This window comes from Entelurus aequoreus, linkage group LG11 (assembly GCF_033978785.1).
Source record: "Entelurus aequoreus isolate RoL-2023_Sb linkage group LG11, RoL_Eaeq_v1.1, whole genome shotgun sequence".
NCBI lineage: Eukaryota > Metazoa > Chordata > Actinopteri > Syngnathiformes > Syngnathidae > Entelurus > Entelurus aequoreus.
The window spans coordinates 58,964,220-58,988,931 of NC_084741.1; the positions used below are offsets into that span (position 1 = coordinate 58,964,220).

At 41.0% G+C, this 24,712-nt stretch overlaps 1 protein-coding gene across 7 annotated transcripts in view; it reads left to right on the forward strand.

The window, feature by feature from the left end:
- The window catches only part of faxcb (failed axon connections homolog, metaxin like GST domain containing b), a 54,147-nt gene that overhangs the window by 2,524 nt on the left and 26,911 nt on the right, over nt 1–24,712 (forward strand). For all 7 annotated transcript variants that reach the window (XR_009827803.1, XR_009827801.1, XR_009827802.1 and 4 more), the window contains 2 exons: nt 17,109–17,244; nt 17,369–17,565. Coding sequence is in view for 2 of the 7 variants with exons in the window: in XM_062063626.1 (XP_061919610.1) it covers nt 17,109–17,244; nt 17,369–17,565 (333 nt within the window). In the remaining 5 variants the exon portion in view is untranslated. The remainder of the gene's footprint in view (nt 1–17,108; nt 17,245–17,368; nt 17,566–24,712) is intronic.

Here is a 24,712-nt window from a genome sequence, read left to right on the forward strand (position 1 = left end):
CGTCGCCTCCCTCCAAGGGCACGACTCGTTGGTTAAGGAAACATATATTTAAAAAATATATAATAATAGTCGAGTCACGTTTCCGCTCGTGTGCCAGCTCTTGTGCCCCCGCCCCGTCGGCACCGAAGCGTGAATAAAACGAACCGTGACTTCGGGGCGCTGCGGAGTCACGCCGACCTTTAATGAACCCTGCTGCTGTTTACGTGTTTAATTAGATGCGACGACGAGCGGATTAATGTACTATAGTTAGGCAGGTACCGAGGAGTAAACACATCCTATTTAACCTTGCATTTTGTGCGCATGCGCTGCTGCAGAATCACGTGTACCCCTCATAGGTTACCAGCATCATCTGTTTTAAGACATGTGACGTCATATTGGTGGAGTGCAGTTGTTTTTCTTATTCCTATGTGTGGATGTCCATACTCTTTCCACAGTAGGTCACACTGAAAAGTCAAATAATGCAGGGAGACAATTTTGATGTGTAGTTACAGTTCTATATATCAATTAGTGTTGTCACATTTAACGTGTTAATCCATCAGCATTAACCTGATTACATTTTGAAGGAATTAAATCAAGGCCGGCGCTTTGGACACCCCCTGACATAGATTTATGAACATAGAAGATGTAGTGTGTTACTAGGAGCAGTTTCAGCACCACACAGCAGTGGACAGAGTCACCATGTCAGCTCACCAGCACTAAGATGGAGTATAATATGCCATGCCACTCATTTTCTTTCCGATTCGATACATTGTGCAAACATACCCAATATGTCTGCTACATTTTTTTTTTTTAAAGCTGTGTATTTCAAATAATACCATGTCTCATAGCTAGGGATGATGTTTGATAAGAAATGATCGAGTTCGAGCCTATTATCGAATCCTCTTATCGATTCTCTTATCAATAATAAAAATATTTATTTATATAGCCCTAAATCACAAGTGTCTCAAAGGGCTGTACAAGCCACAACGACATCCTCGGTACAGAGCCCACATACGGGCAAGGAAAAACTCACCCCAGTGGGACGTCGGTGAATGACTATGAGAAACCTTGGAGAGGACCGCATATGTGGGTAACCCCCCCCCCTCTAGGGGAGACCGAAGGCAACGGATGTCGAGTGGGTCTGACATAACATTGTGAAAGTCCAGTCCACAGTGGATCCAACACATCAGCGGGAGTCCAGTCCACAGCGGGGCCAGCAGGAAACCATCCCGAGCGGAGACGGGTCAGCAGCGCAGAGATGTCCCCAACCGATGCACAGGCTAGTGGTCCACCCGGGGTCCCGACTCTGGACAGCCAGCACTTCATCCATGGCCACCGGACCTATGCAACTCCCCCTCGCAAGGGACAGGGGAGAAGAGGAGAGAAGAAAAGAAACGGCAGATCAACTGGTCTAAAAAAGGGGGGTCTATTTAAAGGCTAGATTATACAAATGAGTTTTAAGATGGGACTTAAATGCTTCTACTGAGGTAGCATCTCTAACTGTTACCGGGAGGGCATTCCAGAGTACTGGAGCCCGAACAGAAAACGCTCTATAGCCCGCAGACTTTTTTTTGGCTCTGGGAATCACTAATAAGCCGGAGTTCTTTGAACGCAGATTTCTTGTCGGGACATATGGTACAATACAATCGGCGAGATAGGCTGGAGCTAAACCGTGTAATATTTTATACGTAAGTAGTAAAACCTTAAAGTCGCATCTTAAGTGCACAGGAAGCCAGTGCAAGTGAGCCAGTATAGGCGTAATATGATCAAACTTTCTTGTTTTTGTCAAAAGCCTTGCAGCCGCATTTTGTACCAACTGTAATCTTTTAATGCTAGACATAGGGAGGCCCGAAAATAATACGTTACAGTAATCGAGACGAGACGTAACGAACGCATGAATAATGATCTCAGCGTCGCTAGTGGACAAGATGGAACGAATTTTAGCGATATTACGGAGATGAAAGAAGGCCGTTTTAGTAACAGTCCAGATAGGTTGTTGCATATGGAAAAAAACACACAATATTTGGTTTAACAAATCACTTCACATTCTCTACTGCTCGCTACTATAGTATTACCATATCTGAGTTATTGTGCAGAAATGTGGGGAAATAACTACAAATGTGCGCTACATTCGTTAACCGTGTTACAAAAAAGATCAATTAGACTGATACATAATGTTGGATATAGAGAACATACAAACACTTTTTTTTATTGAGTCAAAAATATTAAAGTTCGATGATTTGGTAAAATTGCAAACCGCTAAAATGATGTGGAATTAAATGATGGAATGGATTAAGTAAAGAAGTTAAACATTGTACTGATATGATCCAGTTTAAGAGGTTGTTCAAATGAATAGTGCTTACAAAGTACAAAGAAGAAGAATTATGAGAAATACTTTCAACCTTATTGAAAATAAGATATTCTTCATCTCAGTATATTAATGATGACTGAATTGATTAATTACATATTACAAAACTGTTGTAATACTAATTCACAGATATTTTATTATAAAAAGGTCAGTAAATGATGTATATATTTGTCGGATCATGTTTTGTTTAGTTATGTTCTGTTAGTTTTGGACTTCCTTAGTTTTGTGCACTTCTGGGTTTGTTTTAGTCACCGTGGTTACTTATGATTTTCACCTGTTGCTCATCAGAGACTCTATTTAAGCCTGCCTTTTCCGGTCACTCGTCGTGGCTTCATTGTTTGCATTTGCAACAGTTACGCTGGCATCCTGGTTTTGGAGCGCATGATTCCTGTGCTAAGTTACCTTAGCTTCAAGTATTCCTGTGCTAAGTAAGTTTTTGCTTTAGCTTCTCGTGCGAACGGCACGCTTTCCTTTTGTTTCGTTCCTGTCTGTTGTAATGTGTATGATTTATGAGAAATAAATAATCTCCTACCTGCACGCTTTCGTCCGGAGCCGTCAGTTTTGCGTCCCGGGAGAACGAACCGCTGCACCCTACCGTGACAAATGACTGAGCTACGTGACGTCATTTCTTGTGATGTCCTACGGGGCATTTCTTGTCGGGACGGGATTCGTTCCCAGGGATTCGAATAAAGAACCAACTCTTTTTCTTTACTATAGTGGTCTCGATAACTGGTACCGGTTAAGGGATTCGAGTCCGAGGACTCTGTTCTTTTCTTATCGAACAACCGGGAAAACCGGTTTCGAGCATCATCCCTACTCATAGCATAAAGAATACAAGACAGTTATTTATATTGAGGTAGTGGCATGAAGAACTATATAGTCAATCTTCTGTAATAAAACAGAAAAAAAACAGGACAAAATCATTCAAAGTACACACAAATGGTGTTTCAAACCAAGAAATGGGGAAATAAGTACAATAATAAAAGCATTAAAATAAATGTACTATTAGCAAAAACAACTCATTCTTAATTCAGTTACATGAGCATGTTGATGTAAAAATGTAAGTTTAGCTACTTTGTTACACTGTATTCCTGTTAATGATGTACAATATCTCAAATAACAAAAGTATCGATATTTTGATTTGAGAATCCATATTACAGCATAAATATCTGGTATCAGTGGTATCGATATTTCAGTATCGATCCGCACATCACTATTAAGATGTACATTTACATTCTTGACTTAAGGCGGAAAAGCAAAATTCCAAAAAAAGTGCACATCGTTTACAATGCTTATGAGAGACAAGAACAGATTAGGTGTTTATACATTCGTATTTGTAATAATTGGCTCTTACTAGGTAGCTAGCAATGCAGCTAATGGAAGCAAACCATTCTGCCTCTAAATTAATTAATTATTAAAAACACTATTTCCATTTCCAGTTAATTCTGGGTAGGTTGAAAAAAGTTTCTACAACTGCAGGCATGCAGTGTTTGTTCGTGCAAACAGTTTCTTTCATCATACTTAGCAACCCTCCCATGTCTTGAATTTCAGAGCCCCTCCCGAAAATCTCTTGGAGCTACCATTCTCACAAATTTCTCCTTATTTACACCCGGACAACAATATTGCTATTTTGCAATATGTGCAATCGATAATAGTTAAGAGGAGATGCCTCGTTGAGCTGAAAAAAAATCATCTGTTTTTTTGCGGCCCTTCTAAATATCTCCCTAATTCTTGGGTCTCAAGGTTGTCAAGTATATCTTTCGTTGTGATGCAGTGTCCTCCTTGCCAGATACAAAAAGCTTTTCCATCGATAAAAACATTGTGTACCTTTCAGTGCAGCAAAGGCTCTCCATTTCTGTCGGCTTGGCTCCAAGCTCCACATTTACACCATGACCAAGTTATGCCAATCCTGACTCTTTTGGCTTCCGTCTGCTTAGGGCTGGTCGATTATATGATTGTGATCCTTGATCGCGATTTATTTGAGTTCGATCAGGGTGATCAACTGGTAGCATATTTCCTCCATCAAACACGGCGGATATATCTGTTAGAAGTTACGCAGTCGTAAACAGTAGGGAAGCAACAATACTTCGTATAATCCTGCACGGAACAATCCACCTTTATTGACTTTGATTCTGTGTGTGTCCTTGAATGTGTGAGTGTGTTTTTGTACATTTGCGTGTGTGTGGCGGTTTGTGTGCGCGACCTCCCGTTTCACCGTCTCGAAAGTGAGGCTTAATGTTCAATCAGCGTTGTGCCTTTTCCCTTTACACAGCTGGAAGTGCAGAATAACCCAGAAGAACAAAAAACATAAATATGACTAACACTGGCATAGAAGAAGGAGCAGCAACTTTAGTGATACACTTTACTTTCACTATCTGCTGCAGCTCACCAGTAATCCTGCCCTGAATGCGGGCTTGCAGGCACTCAGAACGTCTATGTAACTATATTGTTTCCGACTGAGAGAATCGACACACCCACTAATTTAATCAGAAAAGGTATTTTTTAATTTGACTTTTTGTTTATGTGCCTGCAATGATTCCACTCCTCTGTAGTGGAATCTGTAGTCACACACTTTGTGTTCTTGTTTTTTTGTGGATAAAAAAAACATGTTGTTCCTGAAATAATCATTGAACTTGTTTTATGTGTTGGTATATATTTTACAGTACCTCAAATTCATACTGCACTTCAATGTATTTTCATTCAGTATAAGATGCAGAATTTGGGTTTTAAAAACTCCTCAATATGGGTCACCGCTCGTTGTTTACCAAAGCACTGGTGAGAAGTACTGAAGTATACAAGTAATTAAAGAATGCAAATAATAATTTACCATCTGAAAGTGTTGTTTAGTAAATGTAAATTTGAAATAAAAGTCTTCTAGTATTCACTACACCAATTGAGTTCAAATCCCGGCAGAGTCATACCAAATACTATACTTCCCTGCTTAGCACTCAGTATGAAGGGTTGGAATTGGGGGTTAAATCGCCAAAATGATTCCCGGGCGCGGCCACCGCTGCTGCCCACTGCTCCCCTCACCTCCCAGGGGGTGATCAAAGGTGATGGGTCAAATGCAGAGAATCATTTCGCCACACCTAGTGTGTGTGTGACAATCACTGGTACTTTAACTTTAATTATACTTTGTTTATTGCAGAAAGTTTGTGATGACAAGCCAAAAAACACACTAACTTTGACAGGCAAAAAAGTTTTTCTATGTACCGCCACAAAACGTACCGAAAAAGAAGCAAAACTGTGGCCCTAAAACCAGGTACGAACTGTAGCGTGGGTTACCTGTACCGTTGCACCTCTAGTAAGCACAATTATATATATATATATATATATATATATATATATATATATATATATATATATATATATATATATATATATATATATATATATATATATATATATATATATATATATATATATATATATATATACATACATATATATATGAACAAAATGACAGTTGTCAGCTGTAGGGTTGCAAAATTCCGGGAATATTCAAAGTTGGAAACTTTCCATGGGAATTAATGGGAATAAACATTGAATGCAACATGCTAGATCTTGCAGCATGATTATTAGCTAAAACAACCTGATTTAATGCAAATTCAATAGAATTTCAACCCTGTACTGTGCATTCCTCCATCACAAGTGCAGTGCATTCTTCCATCAAATGCACAGATAATTCCCAGCATGCTACACACTACAGCAGGGCTATTGAGGCCACACTAGTATTTGAGCCCAAGGACTTCATCCAGTCAGGTAAGTTTTGATGATATTACTGCGGTAAATATATTTGATCAATGGTATTTAAGTTTTACAGAGGTGTAATGATGGGTTCCCACTTCTCTGTGAGCGCTTTGAGTATCTAACAATAGAAAAGCGCGATATAAAATCTAATCTATTATTATTATTAATTGCTTGTCACTGTATGACTGTAGACTACTCCAGCAGACTTCCACTCAAGCTAGCTAGCTGTTCCTGTACTTGTTAAATTATTTTGGGGCCAATATCTCTAGCTAGCTAGGTTTATGTACCACCACAGTCTCATAATGAACCGAAAATATTTCTCCATTAGCCGTGATGCTAATTTTATCTATGTTAAATCCCATTCATTTATGCTAACAACGTTAGTGATCGGAATTTACCTTTTTTGTGATCTATAAAGTTCAACTAGCAAATACTAAATCAAAACGTGTAGTTTCCTCTGCCTTCTGTTCTGCTAGCCATTCTGTTGTCATACAAGAATGTAGGTTATAGTTTGATTTAGCATGCTGATTGAGTGTTCATTTATTCATCTAGCCTATTTCTATTCATTTGTCCATTAGTAAAATATTTTTAAAGACTACTCCAATTGTTTAGCTGACTATTTATATCTGTGTGTGGCATTGCATTAGTGTTTTACAAGCATAAATAAATACAAACAGAATAATGCCACATACACCATCTGATGTGTGGAGACATTTCACCCCATCCAATGTAGGCGGAAAGGCTGTGTACATTTGCAAATACTGTGCAAAGAGCTACGTCAAAAATGCCACAAAGATGCAGCAGCATATAGACAAGTGCCCAATAATATATAATTATTGTAATTCCCCATTTATTCCCATTAATTCCCATGGACGGTGTCCAACTTTGAATAATCAAAAAATGGTCAATATTTCCAAACTTGCCGAGCTTAACTTCCCGTGGTAAATTTTCGGAAACTTTCCACCCCTTTGTAACCCTAGTCAGCTGTTAGCATATAGTATCTCAATCAAACATGGTGGACATTTTTGTTACAAGATACTGCAGTAGTAAGCAGTACGGACGCGGTACTCTGTAAAATCCTGCATGGGACAATCCGCTTTAATAATATATATATATTTTTAAATTGTGATGTTTATCTGCTCCAACGTTTCACCTTCTCTTCGTGCTCGCTAAGCGTCCATAACCAGTAGTTCAGCCTCCGTATAGTTACGTTAAAAAAGACAAGGTTGTGAACCCTTATTTGTCCAAAAATAGACATCTTCGGTATCTATTACGAAGTCTGCTATGATTAGAACACTCACACGCGTTTGTTTCCTGGAAGTAGAAATACACATTTGTTGATGGAAGTCGGAAGTGCGTTGCTAAGGGCACTGAAATAAATGCGCCCAGGAAATAAGTTCTGGTAATGCCTAAAAGCATCAAATTACTGTAAATAATGTACATATTATATATTTATATAAATGTGTCTGTTACTACATTGTGTGTGTCTTTATCTATGTATGTATTACAGTACAGGCCAAAAGTTTAGACACACCTCCTCATTCAATGCATTTTCTTTACTTGCATGACTATTTATATTGTAGATTGTTACTGAAGGCATCAAAACTATGAATGAACACATGTGGAGTTATGTACTTAACAAAAAAGGTGAAATAACTGACAACATGTTTTATATTCTAGTTTCTTCAAAATAGCCACCCTTTGCTCTGATTACTTTATTGCACCCTCTTGGCATTTTCTTGATGAGCTTCAAGAGGTAGTCACCTGAAATGGTTTTCACTTCACAGGTGTGCTTGAAGCTCATCGAGAGAATGCCAAGAGTGTGTAAAGCCGTAATCCGAGCAAAGGGTGGCTATTTTGAAGAAATTAGAATATATATAGGCACATGAACAATAACAAGGTCTGATAGCTCAGTTAAAGCTCATGTTATTCTATTCTGTGTTGTGTTTTATGTTGCATGATTGCGCCAAGTAAAATTCCTAGTTTGTGAACCCGTTCTCAAACAATGGCAATAAAAACTCTTCTGATTCTGATAAAACATGTTTTCAGACTTCTGATTCTGATAAAACATGTTTTCAGACTTCTGATTCTGATAAAACATGTTTTCAGATGTTTCACCTTTTTTTGTTAAGTACATAACTCCACATGTGTTCATTCATAGTTTTGATGCCTTCTGTGACAATCTACAATGTAAATAGTGCAGTGTTTACCTTTTACATTGAAACCTTAGGCAAATAATGTATTTTGTAATCATTATACTGTAATAAACGTGTGTGTGTGTGTGTGTGTGTGTGTGTGTGTGTCACACAGTCATGGTCACAAGTTTACATACACTTGTAAAGAACATGTCATGGCTGTCTTGAGTTTCCAATAATTTTTACAACTCTTATTTTTTTGTGATAGAGTGATTGGAGCACATAATTGTTTGTCACAAAAACATTCATGACGTTTGGTTCTTTTATGAATTTATTATGGGTCTACTGAAAATGTGACCAAATCTGCTGGGTCAAAAGTATACATACAGCAATGTTAATATTTGGTTACATGTCCCTTGGCAAGTTTCACTGCAATAAGGCGCTCTTGGTAGCCATCCACAAGCTTTTGGTTGAATTTTTGACCACTGCTCTTGACAAAATTGGTGCAGTTCAGCTAAATTTGTTGGTTTTTTTGACATGGACTTATTTCTTCAGCATTGTCCACACGTTTAAGTCAGGACTTTGGGAATGTCATGTCTGTGTTAATCATGTTTTTGTTTTGCTTGGGTTTTGGGCTCTTTTTTTAGTTCCTGGTTGCACTTCCTTGTTTGGTTTGGTTTTCATGGTCACCCATTAGTTTCAACCTGTCTTGTCACGCACCTGTTTCACGTTTCGAGTCACGCACCTGTTTTCACTGATCACGTCACTATTTAAATCTGTCTGTTTCTGTTGTTCGTCCTGGCGTCCTCACACATTCACTCCTGCCACTCTGTTCACGCTCATGATCCATGCTGTTCTTTTTCATGTCCTGTTCTGGTTCCAAGTAAGTTTTCTTTATTCAAGCCTTAGTTTGCAAGTTTGTTTTATGTCCTAGTTCTGCCTTTGTGCAAGTCTTTTGTTTTGTCATAGTCAAGTTTTTACCTCCACTGTGAGCGCCTTTTGTTTGTACTTTTTTTTAGTTTGAATTAAAATGTATTTAAATTCACGTCTCGCACGCGCCAATTTTCCGTTGCCTTCTGGGAGAACAAACCACGCCAAGGACCGAGTCCTGACAGTATGTCGCCAGCAGAAAAATTCTCCCGCAAGAAAGTTGGACAGTTTGGATGAGGCTTCTTGGGAGGTGTTGCGCGCCATGGAGACCGAGACGCTGCGCTTTTCCCCCAGGGAGCGCAGGGGGATGATGTGGGGGAATGGAGGCAAGCTGGTGCCGATCGGCGCGTCGTTCCCGTCCCGGAAGCGTCGCCAAGGACGAGGAAAGACTTCCGCGAGCCGGCAGGACACACCGCTCCCACAAGCCCCTCCCCCTCCGGGCGGAAGCAAGCAGCAGACAGCCCGGCTTCGCCCTGATGACGTCACAGACCAGGATTTTTTTTCCAATACTTTTTCTTTTGGTCACTCACCTCCAGCAAAAGACTGTAAAAACATGATAAGACATTATCAGGACATGTTTTTACAAATTAGATCCTGTCAATCACAGTCACCCAGTTTTCATGCCCCGCCCCCCAAGACTCAAACCCCGCCCCCGTCACAAATTTTTCTTTTTATCCACCCACAAAAGCCCAGGTGGGGGGGAAGGAAAGACATTTTGGACAATTTAGAGGGGAGGATTTAGCCCCCCTCCTGACCTCCCTCCACCCACCCCAAAAGACGGTTCCAGACCGCGGGGAGCGCGTCTGGGATCCGCTCCTTGAGGGGGGGGCTAGGGCTGGGAAATGTTCAGGTGGGGTGGTTCAGCATCGCCATGCCAAGCCACAGCCTCCAGCTCGGCCACCACCACCTGTCTTTCGACCTGCCAAGCCACAGCCACCAGCACGGCCCCCACCACCAGTCTTTCGACCTGCCAAGCTACAGCCACCAGCACGGCCGCCACCACCAGTTTTTCGACCATGCCAAGATCCACCACGCCCAGCTCCACGCCAAGCGCCATCAGTCGCAGCTTCACGACGCCAAGCGCCGCCAGTCGCAGCTCCACGACGCCAAGTGCCGCCAGTCGCAGCTCCACGACGCCAAGTGCCGCCAGTCGCAGCTCCACGACGCCAAGACCCCTCAAGCCAAGACCAAGTCCAAGACCCCTCAAGCCAAGACCAAGTCCAAGACCCCCCATGCCAGGACACACCATGCCAAGACCAAGTCCAAGACCCCCCATGCCAAGACACACCATGCCAAGACCAAGTCCAAGACCCCCCATGCCAAGTCCAAGACCCCCCATGCCAGGACCCATGCCAAGACCCATGCCAAGACCAACCATGCCAAGACCAAGTCCAAGACCAACCATGCCAATTCCAAGACCAAGTCCAAGACCAACCATGCCGAGTCCAAGACCAAGTCCAAGACCAACCATGCCAAGACCAACCATGGCCACGACAAGCTTCGCCACGCCAAGCTTCGCCGCCTGCTTCATCTGCTGCTTCTACGCCTGCCATGACGACGACGCCGCACCTGTCTTCTCGTCGGCCACGGATATGGCCGCTGCCTGGTCGTCCGCCACGCCAAGTGCGCCCACGTCATCGTCTGCCACGGATGTGGCCCTTCCCGGGTCGCCCACCTCGCCTGTGGCGGCGGCGAGTGGAACGCCGCCGCCACATGACTATGCCTCGGTGGATTCGGGGCCACTTGGCCTGGCGACCCACCGCCATGTCCCGCTCCCGCCCCCCCATGACTCTTGTTCATTTTTTTGTGTTGGGACATCTGGGATCTGTCCGTAAGGGGGCGGCTCTGTCATGTCTGTGTTAATCATGTTTTTGTTTTGCTTGGGTTTTGGGCTCTTTTTTTAGTTCCTGGTTGCACTTCCTTGTTTGGTTTGGTTTCCATGGTCACCCATTAGTTTTCACCTGTCTTGTCACGCACCTGTTTCACGTTTCGAGTCACGCACCTGTTTTCACTGATCACGTCACTATTTAAATCTGTCTGTTTCTGTTGTTCGTCCTGGCGTCCTCACACATTCACACTCTGATGATCCATGCTGCTCTTTTTCCTGTTTTTTCATGCCAAGTAAGTTTTGTTTATTAAGACCACAGTTAGTGTTGTTGTTTCTTTGTTCATAGTTTTTGTGCCCACGTGCATGTCTTTTGTTTCTTAGTCAAGTTGTATTTCCGCCTTTGTGCGCGCCATTTGTTTGCTTCCTTTTTTTTGTAGTTTATTAGTGTTAAACAATAAATCATGTATTCAAACTCACGTCTGGCTCGCGCCAACTTTCCGTTGCCTTCTGGAGAAACAAAACCCAAGAACCCAGTCGTGACAGGGAAGGCCATTCTACAAACCCCGTTTCCATATGAGTTGGGAAATTGTGTTAGATGTAAATATAAACGGAATACAATGATTTGCAAATCATTTTCAACCCATATTCAGTTGAATATGCTACAAAGACAACATATTTGATGTTCAAACTGATAAAAAAAATTTTTTTTTGCAAATCATTAACTTTACATTTTGATGCCAGCAACACGTGACAAAGAAGTTGGGAAAGGTGGCAATAAATACTGATAAAGTTGAGGAATGCTCATCAAGCACTTATTTGGAACATCCCGCAGGTGAACAGGCAAATTGGGAACAGGTGGGTGCCATGATTGGGTATAAAAGTAGATTCCATGAAATGCTCAGTCATTCACAAACAAGGATGGGGCGAGGGTCACCACTTTGTCAACAAATTGTTGAACAGTTTAAGAAAAACCTTTCTCAACCAGCTATTGCAAGGAATTTAGGGATTTCACCATCTACGCTCCGTAATATCATCAAAGGGTTCAGAGAATCTGGAGAAATCACTGCACGTAAGCAGCTAAGCCCGTGACCTTCGATCCCTCAGGCTGTACTGCATCAACAAGCGACATCAGCGTGTAAAGGATATCACCACATGGGCTCAGGAACACTTCAGAAACCCACTGTCAGTAACTACAGTTGGTCGCTACATCTGTAAGTGCAAGTTAAAACTCTCCTATGCAAGGTGAAAACCGTTTATCAACAACACCCAGAAACGCAGTCGGCTTCACTGGGCCTGAGCTCATCTAAGATGGACTGATACAAAGTGGTAAAGTGTTCTGTGGTCTGACGAGTCCACATTTCAAATTGTTATTGGAAACTGTGGACGTCGTGTCCTCCGGACCAAAGAGGAAAAGAACCATCCGGATTGTTATAGGCGCAAAGTTGAAAAGCCAGCATCTGTGATGGTATGGGGGTGTATTAGTGCCCAAGACATGGGTAACTTACACATCTGTGAAGGCGCCATTAATGCTGAAAGGTACATACAGGTTTTGGAGCAACATATGTTGCCATCCAAGCAATGTTACCATGGACGCCCCTGCTTATTTCAGCAAGACAATGCCAAGCCACGTGTTACATCAAAGTGGCTTCATAGTAAAAGAGTGAGGGTACTAGACTGGCCTGTCTGTAGTCCAGACCTGTCTCTCATTGAAAATGTGTGGCTCATTATGAAGCCTAAAATACCACAACGGAGACCCCCGGACTGTTGAACAACTTAAGCTGTACATCAAGCAAGAATGGGAAAGAATTCCACCTGAGAAGCTTAAAAAATGTATCTCCTCAGTTCCCAAATGTTTACTGAGTGTTGTTAAAAGGAAAGGCCATGTAACACAGTGGTGAACATGCCCTTTCCCAACTACTTTGGCACGTGTTGCAGCCATGAAATTCAAAGTTAATTATTTGCAAAAAAAAAATAAAGTTTATGAGTTTGAACATCAAATATGTTCTCTTTGTAGTGCATTTAATTGAATATGGGTTGAAAAGGATTTGCAAATCATTGTATTCCATTTATATTTACATCTAACACAGTTTCCCAACTCATATGGAAACGGGATTTGTAAAACCTTAATTCTAGCCCGATTTAGCCATTCTTTTACCACTTTTGACGTGTGTTTGGGGTCATTGTCCTGTTGGAACACCCAACTGCGCCCAAGACCCAACCTCCGGGCTGATGATTTTACGTTGTCCTGAAGAATTTGGAGGTAATCCTCTTTTTTCATTGTCCCATTTAAAGCACCAGTTCCATTGGCAGCAAAACAGGCCCAGAGCATAATACTACCACCACCATGCTTGACGGTAGGAATGGTGTTCCTGGGATTAAAGGCCTCACCTTCATTCCTCCAAACATATTGCTTGGTATTGTGACCAAACAGCTACATTTTTGTTTGCCAAATACATTTTTGTTTGTTGCACCAATTTTGTCAAGAGGACTGGTCAAAGATTCAACCAGAAGCTTGTGGATGGCTACCAAAAGCGCCTTATTGCACTGAAACTTGCCATGTAACCAAATATTAACATTGCTGTTTGTATACTTTTGACCCAGCAGATTTGGTCACATGTTCAGTAGACTCATGATAAATTCATAAAAGAACCAAACTTCATGAATGTTTTTTGTGACAAACAAATGTGTTCCAATCCCTCTATCACAAAAAAATAAGAGTTGTAGAAATTATTGGAAACTCAAGACAGCCATGACATTATGTTCTTTACAAGTGTATGTAAACTTTTGATCGCGACTGTATATATACACACACACACTTACAGTTTGTGTATAAAACGTTGATAGAGGGTTTTGAATGGTACAATGGTGACTGCCATTAGCCGCACCTTAGCAAGCATTTGTTTATATTTAGATAGTGGTTGTGATTGATGGGCAAAATGCCAAAAAAAAGTGCAGTTCCCCTTTAAACATACACTACTTAACACAGCAATCTCAGTATAGTACTGCTGAATGTGCAGATTATACACATCTGTTCTGTCCACGTACACAAGAGAATTAAGCAAGATACTTTTTTGGGACGTTTAGGCAGCTTAATTTCAAATCAGCATACTTAGCGTTACTGTAACTGATTGACACTAAATAACTTGATCGTACTGACAGTTATACAGTCGTTTATACAGTGTGTTTACTTTTCTATGCTGGCAAGCTTGCAGTGGTCTACGATATTTAGATATTTCAAAATGTCTGTTGCGTTATTTCAGTATGTGTAAAGTGCATTCATTTGTTTATTTGTGAAGCATAAGTGGCATACCACGTACAATATGCCTCACCAGACTGTCATAGCTCAGCTTTAAAACCCGTCTTTCATCTCAATAATCACGATTTTATGATATATAAGTTGTGATTTGTGATTGGAATGAAACCCCCTCTTTTTTTTTAATTTTATTTATTTTTTTAAACATTTCCCTGGGAAATTACCAATCTCTTGCAATGCAAATGTTGATGGGTATGCCCTCTCTTATTTCACTGAATAACAAGGCTTTGGCAAATATGATACAAGTAGCAACATCATGTTTTCAGCTGTGCTAATGTTGTGGTTCATTTTGCACCAAACGTCACAGGATTGCACAAACGCAGAAGAGAACTCAAATATATGCTCCTTCAGATATCAACACATATTTGGGAGGGAATTGATGACCGAGTATTTAAATTTAAAAACAAAGATCTCCAGCAGAAAGAGCTCTTCTCTCACGCAGGGCAAAAGGGCAGTTGCTGGAACACTACTAAGGGTCTATCTGTGCACATGCCTGGCAATTTGCATCTAAATCTGTTAAAGTATCCCCAGTTTAATAGGTGGACGTTGAAACAAATGACACTATATGTCCGAGGTGAGTTTAAATCGCCGATAGTTTATCATATAATACCAATTAGTAGGAAACCATGATAGCCGAGTTCATGATGTAATGATCAATGACTTCCTCACGAGAGACTGATGGGAAATCCAGCAATGTTTTAAGAACAATGTGGTGACTCAGTGAGTGAGTCAGTCAGATAAAGTATTGATTAGATTAGAATATCTCAGAAAAGTAAGTACATCATCACATTTTCTTATACGCTTGTGTGTCCTCTATGGAAGCAATCATTTACTGTGTATGAATAAAACTTGGATATACATATAGGGCAGTACAGATGTACTATCTACTAAAAATGACTATTATTATTTATTGTTTAAATTATACCTACATTTAATTTGTATAGTATTGTATCCTGAGACAAGGATGTGCCGATCAGTATAAAAACGATTTTCACAAAAAAGTATATAATCGCCATTGCTGGTTAATGCCTTTTTATCGTGGATCTTTATTTTCTGACTGTATTTGTTTTTAGTCCATCGACTGACAAGCAGGTGACAGCTAATTAAGTGTCTCCATACATAGTGTGGAGAGTGGAGACGCTCGCCTAATCTAATAATAATCACCTCCATTATGACAAATAAACTGAAGTTCTTTGTATTGTAAGTCACTGGAGGATGAGGCTAAACATACTATACACTAGTGGTCCCCAACCACCGGTCCGCGGACCGGTACCGATTGGTACCGGGCCGCACAAGAAATAAAAAAAACAAATTTTAAATTTTTTTTATTTTTTATTAAATCAACATAAAAAACACAATATATACACTACCGTTCAAAATTTTGGGGTCACATTGAAATGTCCTTATTTTTGAAGGAAAAGCACTGTACTTTTCAATGAAGATAACTTTAAACTAGTCTTAACTTTAAAGAAATACACTATACATTGCTAATGTGGTAAATGACTATTCTAGCTGCAAATGTCTGGTTTTTGGTGCAATATATAGTATAGGTGTATAGAGGCCCATTTCCAGCAACTATCACTCCAGTGTTCTAATGGTACAATGTGTTTGCTCATTGGCTCAGAAGGCTAATTGATGATTAGAAAACCCTTGTGCAATCATGTTCACACATCTGAAAACAGTTTAGCTCGTTACAGAAGCTACAAAACTGACCTTCCTTTGAGCAAATTGAGTTTCTGGAGCATCACATTTGTGGGGTCAATTAAACGCTCAAAATGGCCAGAAAAAGAGAACTTTCATCTGAAACTCGACAGTCTATTCTTGTTCTTAGAAATGAGGGCTATTCCACAAAATTGTTTGGGTGACCCCAAACTTTTGAACGGTAGTGTACATTATATATCAATATAGATCAATACAGTCTGCAGGGATACATGATTGTATTTCTTTATGAAAAAAATAATAATAATAACCCCCCCCCGGTCCGTGGGACAAATTTTCAAGTTGACCGGTCCGCAGCTACAAAAAGGTTGGGGACCACTGCTATACACCATGAGCAACCCAGGAGCAGGCATACTTTGGCTAAGCTATTAAAAAAATACTTAGTAAAGTTTAGGAAGTGTAGATGGAACCGCATTACAGGAGAAAGTAAGCCGATATAAACAGGAAATTAACAAGTAGATTAATAAGCGTTAGAGAGAATAATATAACAGCTGTTGTGTCACAGTCAGTACACGACAAGTAACAGGAGGGCTGATCAATCCATAAATGTGTGATGTTGACACCAGCGATGGTACTAGAATATAAATGATACTAGAGTGATCCGGGCGATATTTTTATTTTCACAAAATCATTTCTTTGTTGTTTTTGTTAATGTTTATAAACTCAGGAAATAATTCCTTGGACACAGGGGGACTTTGGGGGCGAAAACCAAATAAATTAAATGAGTAGTAGAAAGTAGTTTTTGTTTAGTTATTGTGTACTACTGACTTTGTTGTATGTCATAAAAGAGAGTAAGAGACTAGAATAAATATTGTGTTGGTATTGTTACACTGTCAACAGCACTCAACTAAATAGAGAATTTACAGATAACACATGCAATCAGTGTCAGTCGATCTCACTCTTTGCTGAATTTCTCCAATCGGCAGTATAAAGCCCTGATTAGAACGTCCCTACCTTGAGAAGATATAATACGATGGTTGCAGATATGTGGTATTATTTTGTGAGATACTGTATAATTGATTATGTACTCTGACCGTAAGGCAAGCAGGCTTTTAATTGATTTGTATCTTCCCTGTGTGTGTGCAGGAAGGAGCAGGAGCTGGACTCTAAAGACGCCATCATCCTCCATCAGTTCTCCAGGCCAAAGAACGGGGTTCCCAGCCTCTCACCTTTCTGCCTCAAAATAGAGACATATCTAAGAATGGTGGACCTGCCCTACCAGGTACGTGTTGGCCAGGTGTTGTAGGTCTGAGTTAGCATGGAGTCTGAAAATTGTGATGACTTCCCTTCTTTTTTCTGTTATTACCGTATAAAATATTCTGACACGCAGCTTTGTGTCCCCATAGAACTATTTTGACGGGAAGCTGTCTCCTCAAGGCAAGATGCCCTGGCTGGAGTATAACTATGAGCAGGTCTCAGGGTCAGAGTTCATCGTAGACTTCCTTGAAGAGAAGCTGGGCGTCAACCTCAACCACAACCTCACGCCTGAGGAGAGAGCCGTGTCACATGCTGTCACCAAAATGGTTGAAGAACATCTGTACTGGTAAGTTGCACGATGTTATGATATGTATTTTATGACTACTGTACGTTAGGCGTGTCCAAAGTCTAGGTAGGGGGAGATTTCCAGCCGGTAGCTTTTTTTTTTATTGTCCTGTGTCTTATTCCAAAAATTAAATGCATCAAAACAAAATAGTAGACAGGCTAAAAATAATGGACTGTTTTATTGTTGGTATTACAACTCAGATGGTGAAAATAGCATCTTCTTATTTTGTGGAAACTACTTACTACACTACAAAGACTGAAATCCAAGCTTAAATACCTTAAATCAAGGTATGAAATAGGTAATTTTTGACAAAAAAATTATTTTTCATTACCAGGCTCTTTTATCTTAAGTATACAATGTATACTTCTTAAAATAAGCTAAATAATTTGCCAGTAGTAAAAACATAATCCCAAAATTCTTTTTGGCGACACAGTGAAACCTCGATTTACAAGACCCCTCACTGAACAATTTTTTTGATTTCTGAACCCCTTGCTGAAAAAAAAATGCTTTGTGGTATGAACATTTCTTCCACCAATTGTGCCTCGCAGCGCAGCCATTTTGTGCTCGGCATCACAGCCACTGTGGGCGGGCAGATCAATCTCATTCAGTTAACACAGTAGTGTCGTTAGCAACTACTGTGCTAATTGCTATTTTGTGTGCTTTTTAAGGGTTTTTAAAAGTCGTTTTACGAAGTTTTTTTTAGTTTTGCTAGCTTTTTAAATACACCAATGGTGCAACTGGACACATCCTCAGTGATGTAACCTAGGATCACAGGGGGTTTCGGGTCTTTCAACAATCAGACCCCCTCCTCTAGGCGACCCAGCTAGGGTTGATCAGGCCCCAGCCTGTGTCTAGGTAGCGCTACTGCCCTACATGCCACGCCTCTCCCCTCCTGATCCACAGCCACCTTGATGCCACTTCTGCTGCATCTGTGGCTAACTTCATGGCCCTTCGCTGGCTGGCCCCTGTGATGCCAAGCATTCTGTAGGCCCTGCAGAGGGATTTGCCCACAAACCCTCGACATCCCACTTCAACGGGCCGGCACATCGCTCGCCACCCATTGCTCCGACACTCCTCCACAAGCTGAGAGTACTTCGCGCTCTTCCTCTCATTGGCTTCCTCCATACGGTCCTCCCAAGGCACTGTGAGCTCCAGGAGGATTACCTGCTTGGAGGCCACTGAGGTCAGCACAATATCTGGCCTTAGTGTTGTTTTGGCAACCACGTCAGGGAACTTCAACTGCTTGCCCAGATCAACTGACAGCTCCCAGTCGCGTGCTGTTGCCAACAGACCAGAAGAGGTGTTCCGGGCAGCCCCCTAGCTCAGTATGAGTCCAAAGAAAGCTATCGGCAAGCATCGTTTGGTTTGAAACATTCAGGAAGTATCCACAGCCATGTCGACCCTGCCTCCTTCCAATCTCCCCAAGGAAGAGAGCAAGAAGATTGTCTGACAAGTTGAGGTGGATTTTATTTTATTTTTTATTCCTAATCACTGTAGCAACTTGGCTTTTAGAGTTTTGTGATTTTAAACTGTAAGTGCACCACAGGGCTAGTGACAGTGTGTGTACGTGTCAGCAGGGCAGCTGAAAATAAAAACAGTTCTGCTTGTTGTTGTTGTTTTGGCTTTGTTTTAAAAAAGTTGATCCATCACCCCCATGTTGTTTATTTGATATACAGTGCTTTATATTGTTTACAAACTTTTACGAAAATATTTACTTTTTGTCAAGGCTGAAACCTAACCTATAATTATATTGTTTCTTATGGATGATTTTGCTTCAAAATATCAACATATTTACTATCCATGTTAGAAGCTGTATACTTATTTAGTCAGAATTATTTTTTTATTTTTTTACGGTGATTTAAGGCCTTACTTACATATCAATTTTGATCATCGTTTTACAAAATTGCAGCAGTGGAAAAACATTTATTAAAATTAAATGTGTTAATATGTGTGTGTGCCTCAGGTTTAAACATTGCCTAAAAGAAGCAGTAGTCCAACCCCTTCTTAAGAAAGCCAACCTAGATCCCACTCACCCCAGCAACTACAGACCCATCTCAAAATTACCATTTCTGTCCAAACTGTTAGAAAAGGCCATCCTCAGTCAGCTGCAGCCCTATCTCCAACACAACAACATACTGGAAAAATTTCAGTCCGGATTTAGGGCCGGCCACAGCACTGAGTCCGCCCTCTTGAAGGTATTAAACGACCTTCTCCTCATCACTGACTCTGGGAAATGTGCTGCACTGGTTCTCCTGGACCTCAGTGCAGCGTTCGATACTATAGACCATACTGATCTCCTGGACCGCCTCCAACATGGGGTCGGCATCACCAACACAGCCCTGTCCTGGTTTACGTCATACCTCAACAACAGAACCTTCTCTGTGAACATAGCAAACCATTCCTCCCGCTGTGTCAACCTCACCTGTGGGGTCCCCCAGGGCTCAATACTGGGTCCCATCCTGTTCTCCATCTACATGCTCCCCCTCAGCCAAGTCATTCATCGCCATAAAATTTCCTTTCACTGCTACGCTGATGATACTCAAATCTATCTTCCACTCAAGACAGATGATCCCTCTGGGCTGGACCTTTTGAAAGACTGCTTGCGGGACATAAAGGAGTGGATGTCACAAAGCTTCCTGCAGCTCAATGACACCAAGAGTGAAATTCTTCTGTTTGGCAACTCCACCTCGGTCAGTCAGATCAGAAAGAATTTGGGAAGTTTGGCCACTCTTGAAAAACCCCATGTCAAAAACCTCGGGGTCATATTCGACCCAGACCTCAAGTTTGACAAACAAGTGAAATCTGTGGTGAAATCCTGTTTTTTCCAACTACGCACCATAGCCAAGATCAAGTCTTTCCTCTCCCCCAGTGACCTACGGAGGGTCGTGTTAATGCTTATTTTTTCTAGACTGGACTATTGCAATGCCCTTTATGCTGGGGTCACCAACAAGACCATCCATAGCATGCAGCTAGTACAAAATGCGGCTGCCAGGCTGGTGACAGGCGCAAAAATGAGGGAACATATTTCTCCCATCCTCTCCTCCCTTCACTGGCTCCCAGTGAAGCGTAGAGTGAAATTTAAGATCGTCATGTTCGTCTTCAAAGCGCTCAATGGTCTCGCCCCAGCTTATATTAAAGATCTCCTGGACCAACCCACCAGCTCCAGGCTGGGTCGTTGCCTTAGATCAGACAACCAGATGACCCTGAAGGTCCCACGGTCAAACCTAGTGACAAGGGGAGACCGTGCTTTCTCAGTGATGGCACCTAGGTTGTGGAATAAGCTCCCCCTGAGTATTAAGTCCGCCACCACTCTGGACTCTTTTAGAGCACGGCTTAAAACTCACCTTTTTACCGCAGATGACTTTTAATCTATGTTTTCATTGTGAGTCTTAAATGTTTAGTTTAGATTCCTTTGTGTGTCTCAGCCTCTGTTTCTGTTTTTTTTTTTGTTTCTCCAGTCGGGCTGCGCCCCGGGCTGATGTAACAGTTGGTTGGGGGGCGCATAATAAATGAAAATAACATAACATAACATAACATTGCTTTGACAGCTCTTATATGCATGTTTACATTCACCTATTCTTATTTAGGGGAATATAATAATCACCTCCATTATGACAAATAAACTGAATTTCTTTGTATTGTAAGTCACTGGAGGATGAGGCTAAACATACTATACACCAGGGGTCTCAGACACGCGGAATTGGCCCGCGGGGCAAAACACCAAAATTATCATTATAAGAACAATAGAAAAACGGTGTCAGTCATTATTGTGGTGAGTCACTGCAATTTTCTTGAGTGAGAAACGCAACACTTCTCGGAACTCATGTTCCACTTCCCTCGAGTCTCGAGAGTTTCCATTACTAAAGCTCCACTGAGACAAACACGAGCCAAGGTATTGTTCATCTATTTAATGCGTTGGAAAACATGGTCATTATTACATCCCTGGATTAAGTGCAGTGCATCCAGCGCTTCACTTTTTCCACATTTTATGTTTGAGTTTGAGTTTGAGTTTATTTCGAACATGCAAGCATACAACATGATACATCACAATTTCCAGTTTCTCTTTTCAACATGTTCGAAAAGGAGTAGGAAGAAGCAGAGATTATTTAATCCTACCCCTTTTCTTTACATAACAGTTGCAAAACTTTTTACAGCCTTATTCTGAAATGGAATACATTCATTTTTTTCCTCAAAATTTTACAGCAAATACCCCATAATAACGATTTGAAAAGTTAAATTTTTAAATTTTGCAAAGTCAATAAAAAAAAAAAAAATCACATCTTCATAGGTATTTGATGCACCTTTGGCAGCAATTACAGATTCAAGTCTTTGAATACGTTTGAATACGATGCCACAAGCTTGACACACCTATCTTTGGGCAGTTTCGCCCATACCTCTTTGCAGCACCTCTCAAGCGCCATCAGATTGGATGGGAAGCATTGGTTTTCAACCAGGATGTCTCTGTACATTGCTGCATTCATCTTAGTCTAGTCAGGGAGGTGACCAAGAACACGATGGTTACTCTGTCAGAGCTACAGCATTCCTCTGTGGAGAGAGGAGAACCTTCCGGAAGGAAAACCATCTCTGCAGCAAACCACCAATCAGGCCTGTATGGTATAGTGGCCAGACAAAAGCCATTTCTTAGTAAAAAGGTTGCCAACGTGCACTTCTCAGACCATGAGAAACAACATTTTTGGTCTGATGAGACAAAGATTGAACTTTTTGGCGTGAATGCCAGGCATCATGTTTGGAGGAAACCAGGTACCGCTCATCACCAGGCCAATACCATCCCTACAGTGAAGTATGGTGATGGCAGCATCATGCTGTAGGGATGTTTACCAGTGGCAGGAACTGGGAGACTAGTCAGGATAGAGGGAAATATGAATGTAGCAATGTACAGAGACAGCATGGATGAAAACCAATGCTTCTCATACAACCTGATGGAGCTTAAGAAGTGTTGCAAAGAAGAATGGGCAAAGAGGAATGTGCAAAACTGCCCAAGCTTGTGGCATCGTATTCAAGAAGACTTGAGGTGCATCAACAAAGTATTGAGCAAAGACTGTGAATAATTATGTACATGTGATTTTTTTCTTTTTTTAGTTTTAATACATTTGGAAAAAAAACAAAAACTTTTCACATTGTCATTATGGGGGTAGTGTCTGTAGAATTGTGAGGACAAAATCCATTTATTTCATTATTTCAAGGCTGTAACATAACAAAATGTGGAAAAAGTGAAGCGCTGAGTGTGTGAATTATTTCCGGATGCACCGTAAATGATGTATCCTCCATTATTGTGGGCCCTCCCTCCCACTCATCTCGTGTTTTCTTCTTGTCCTCCATTGTCCACCCTGTGCCATGTTTAGACTCGCCTGCAGTTGAATTATTCATGTCAGGGAAGGGCAGTATAGTGGCTGGTTGTGAGCTGCAGGCTAACACTTTGCAATTTGAAACTACTCTGCATCATGGAAACTCTCTCACTTCTTATTGAAATGTAAAGCTTGTGAGCATTTATGGATGTCAAAATGACACAGAAAAAAAGTTATTTAAAATGTTGGTTAATTGGCTTTTCGACACATTTCTGTAACCATTTTCTCATTTGACTATATCAGTGTTTTTCAACCGCCGCGGCACACTAGTGTGCCGTGAGATACAGTCTGGTGTGCTGTGGGAGTTTATCTAATTTCACCTATTTGGGGTATAACATTTTTTTCAAACCAGTAATTATAGTCTGCAAATGATGTGTTGTTGTTGAGTGTCGGCAGAGTAACCGTGTAATACTCTTCCATATCAGTAGGTGGCAGCAGGTAGCTAATCGTGATCACAATTTTTCAGATGACAGTGGGAGGCAGTGTGCAGGTAAAAAGGTGTCTAATGCTTAAACTGAAAAATAAACAAAAGGTGAGTGCCCCTAAAAAAAAAGGCATTGAAGCTTAGGGAAGGCTATGTAGAACGAAACTACAACTGAACTGGCGACAAAGTGAAGAAAAACAGAATGCTGGACGACAGCAAAGACTTACAGCGTGTGGAGCAGACGGCGTCCACAAAGTACATCTGAACATGGGATGACAATCAACAATGTCCCCACAAAGAAGGATAAAAACAACTGCAATATTCTTGTTTGCTAAAACAAAGCAGGCGCGGGGAATATCGCTTAAAGGAAGACATGAAATTGCTACAGGAAAATACCAACAAAACAGGAAAAGCCACCAAAATAGGAGCGCAAGACAAGAACTAAAACACTACACATAAGAAAACAGCAAAAAAGTCCAAATAAGTCAGGGTGTGATGTGACAGGTGGTGACGGTACACCTACTTTGAGATAAGAGCTATAGTGTTGCATGCTTAGTTATGGTTTAAAATCATATCCGACGACTTTTTATTGTCAATATCGAGTTTCGTATTTTAATGATTTCTGCTGGTGGTGTGCCTTTGGATTTTTTCAATGAAAAAAATGTGCCTCGGCTCAAAAAAGGTTGAAAAACACTGGACTATATAGTAATACTGGGGCTGTCAATGTTCTTTAACTGCACACATTTTTTAACGGGCATTTAACATACTCGCGTCATTTGACCCTCTGGTCGTTTCGTGGGGGGGGGATTGGCTGCGTTCACTTGTACTGATAAGCCACAAGCGGGAAAATAGTGATCAGAAATGGACAGAGAACTTTCATTTACGAGTTAGAATGCATTAAAAAAATACATCTGTCATGTCTTTCATAATGATTGTGAATGATAGGGAAAAAAAAGTGCAGTTCCCCTTTAAAGAAAACTTAATTATCCAGGTATGCTATTAAAAACTTGAAAATCATCTGTCTAGGGTACACTTATTAAACTATATCTGTCTGCAATTTATTTTGAGTCAACTATGAACAAAATGCGATTCAATATTTTGATCGTTTGACAGCCTTAATTAATACTATAGTAGACCTGGGCCGATAAATTAACAATTAATGAAAATGAACTCGATAACTTTGCCAGCCACGATAAGGCCTGGTTCACACCAACGGCGCTTGCCGCGCTTTAAAGCGGCGAGCAAAGCGCCGTCATTTTTGTCAATTTTTCCACGAATATCCCGATCTCCGAAGTAATGTTATGCTTTGATACGCTCTGATACGAGTTCTTTCCCGCTTTGTTACCGTTCCTCACGA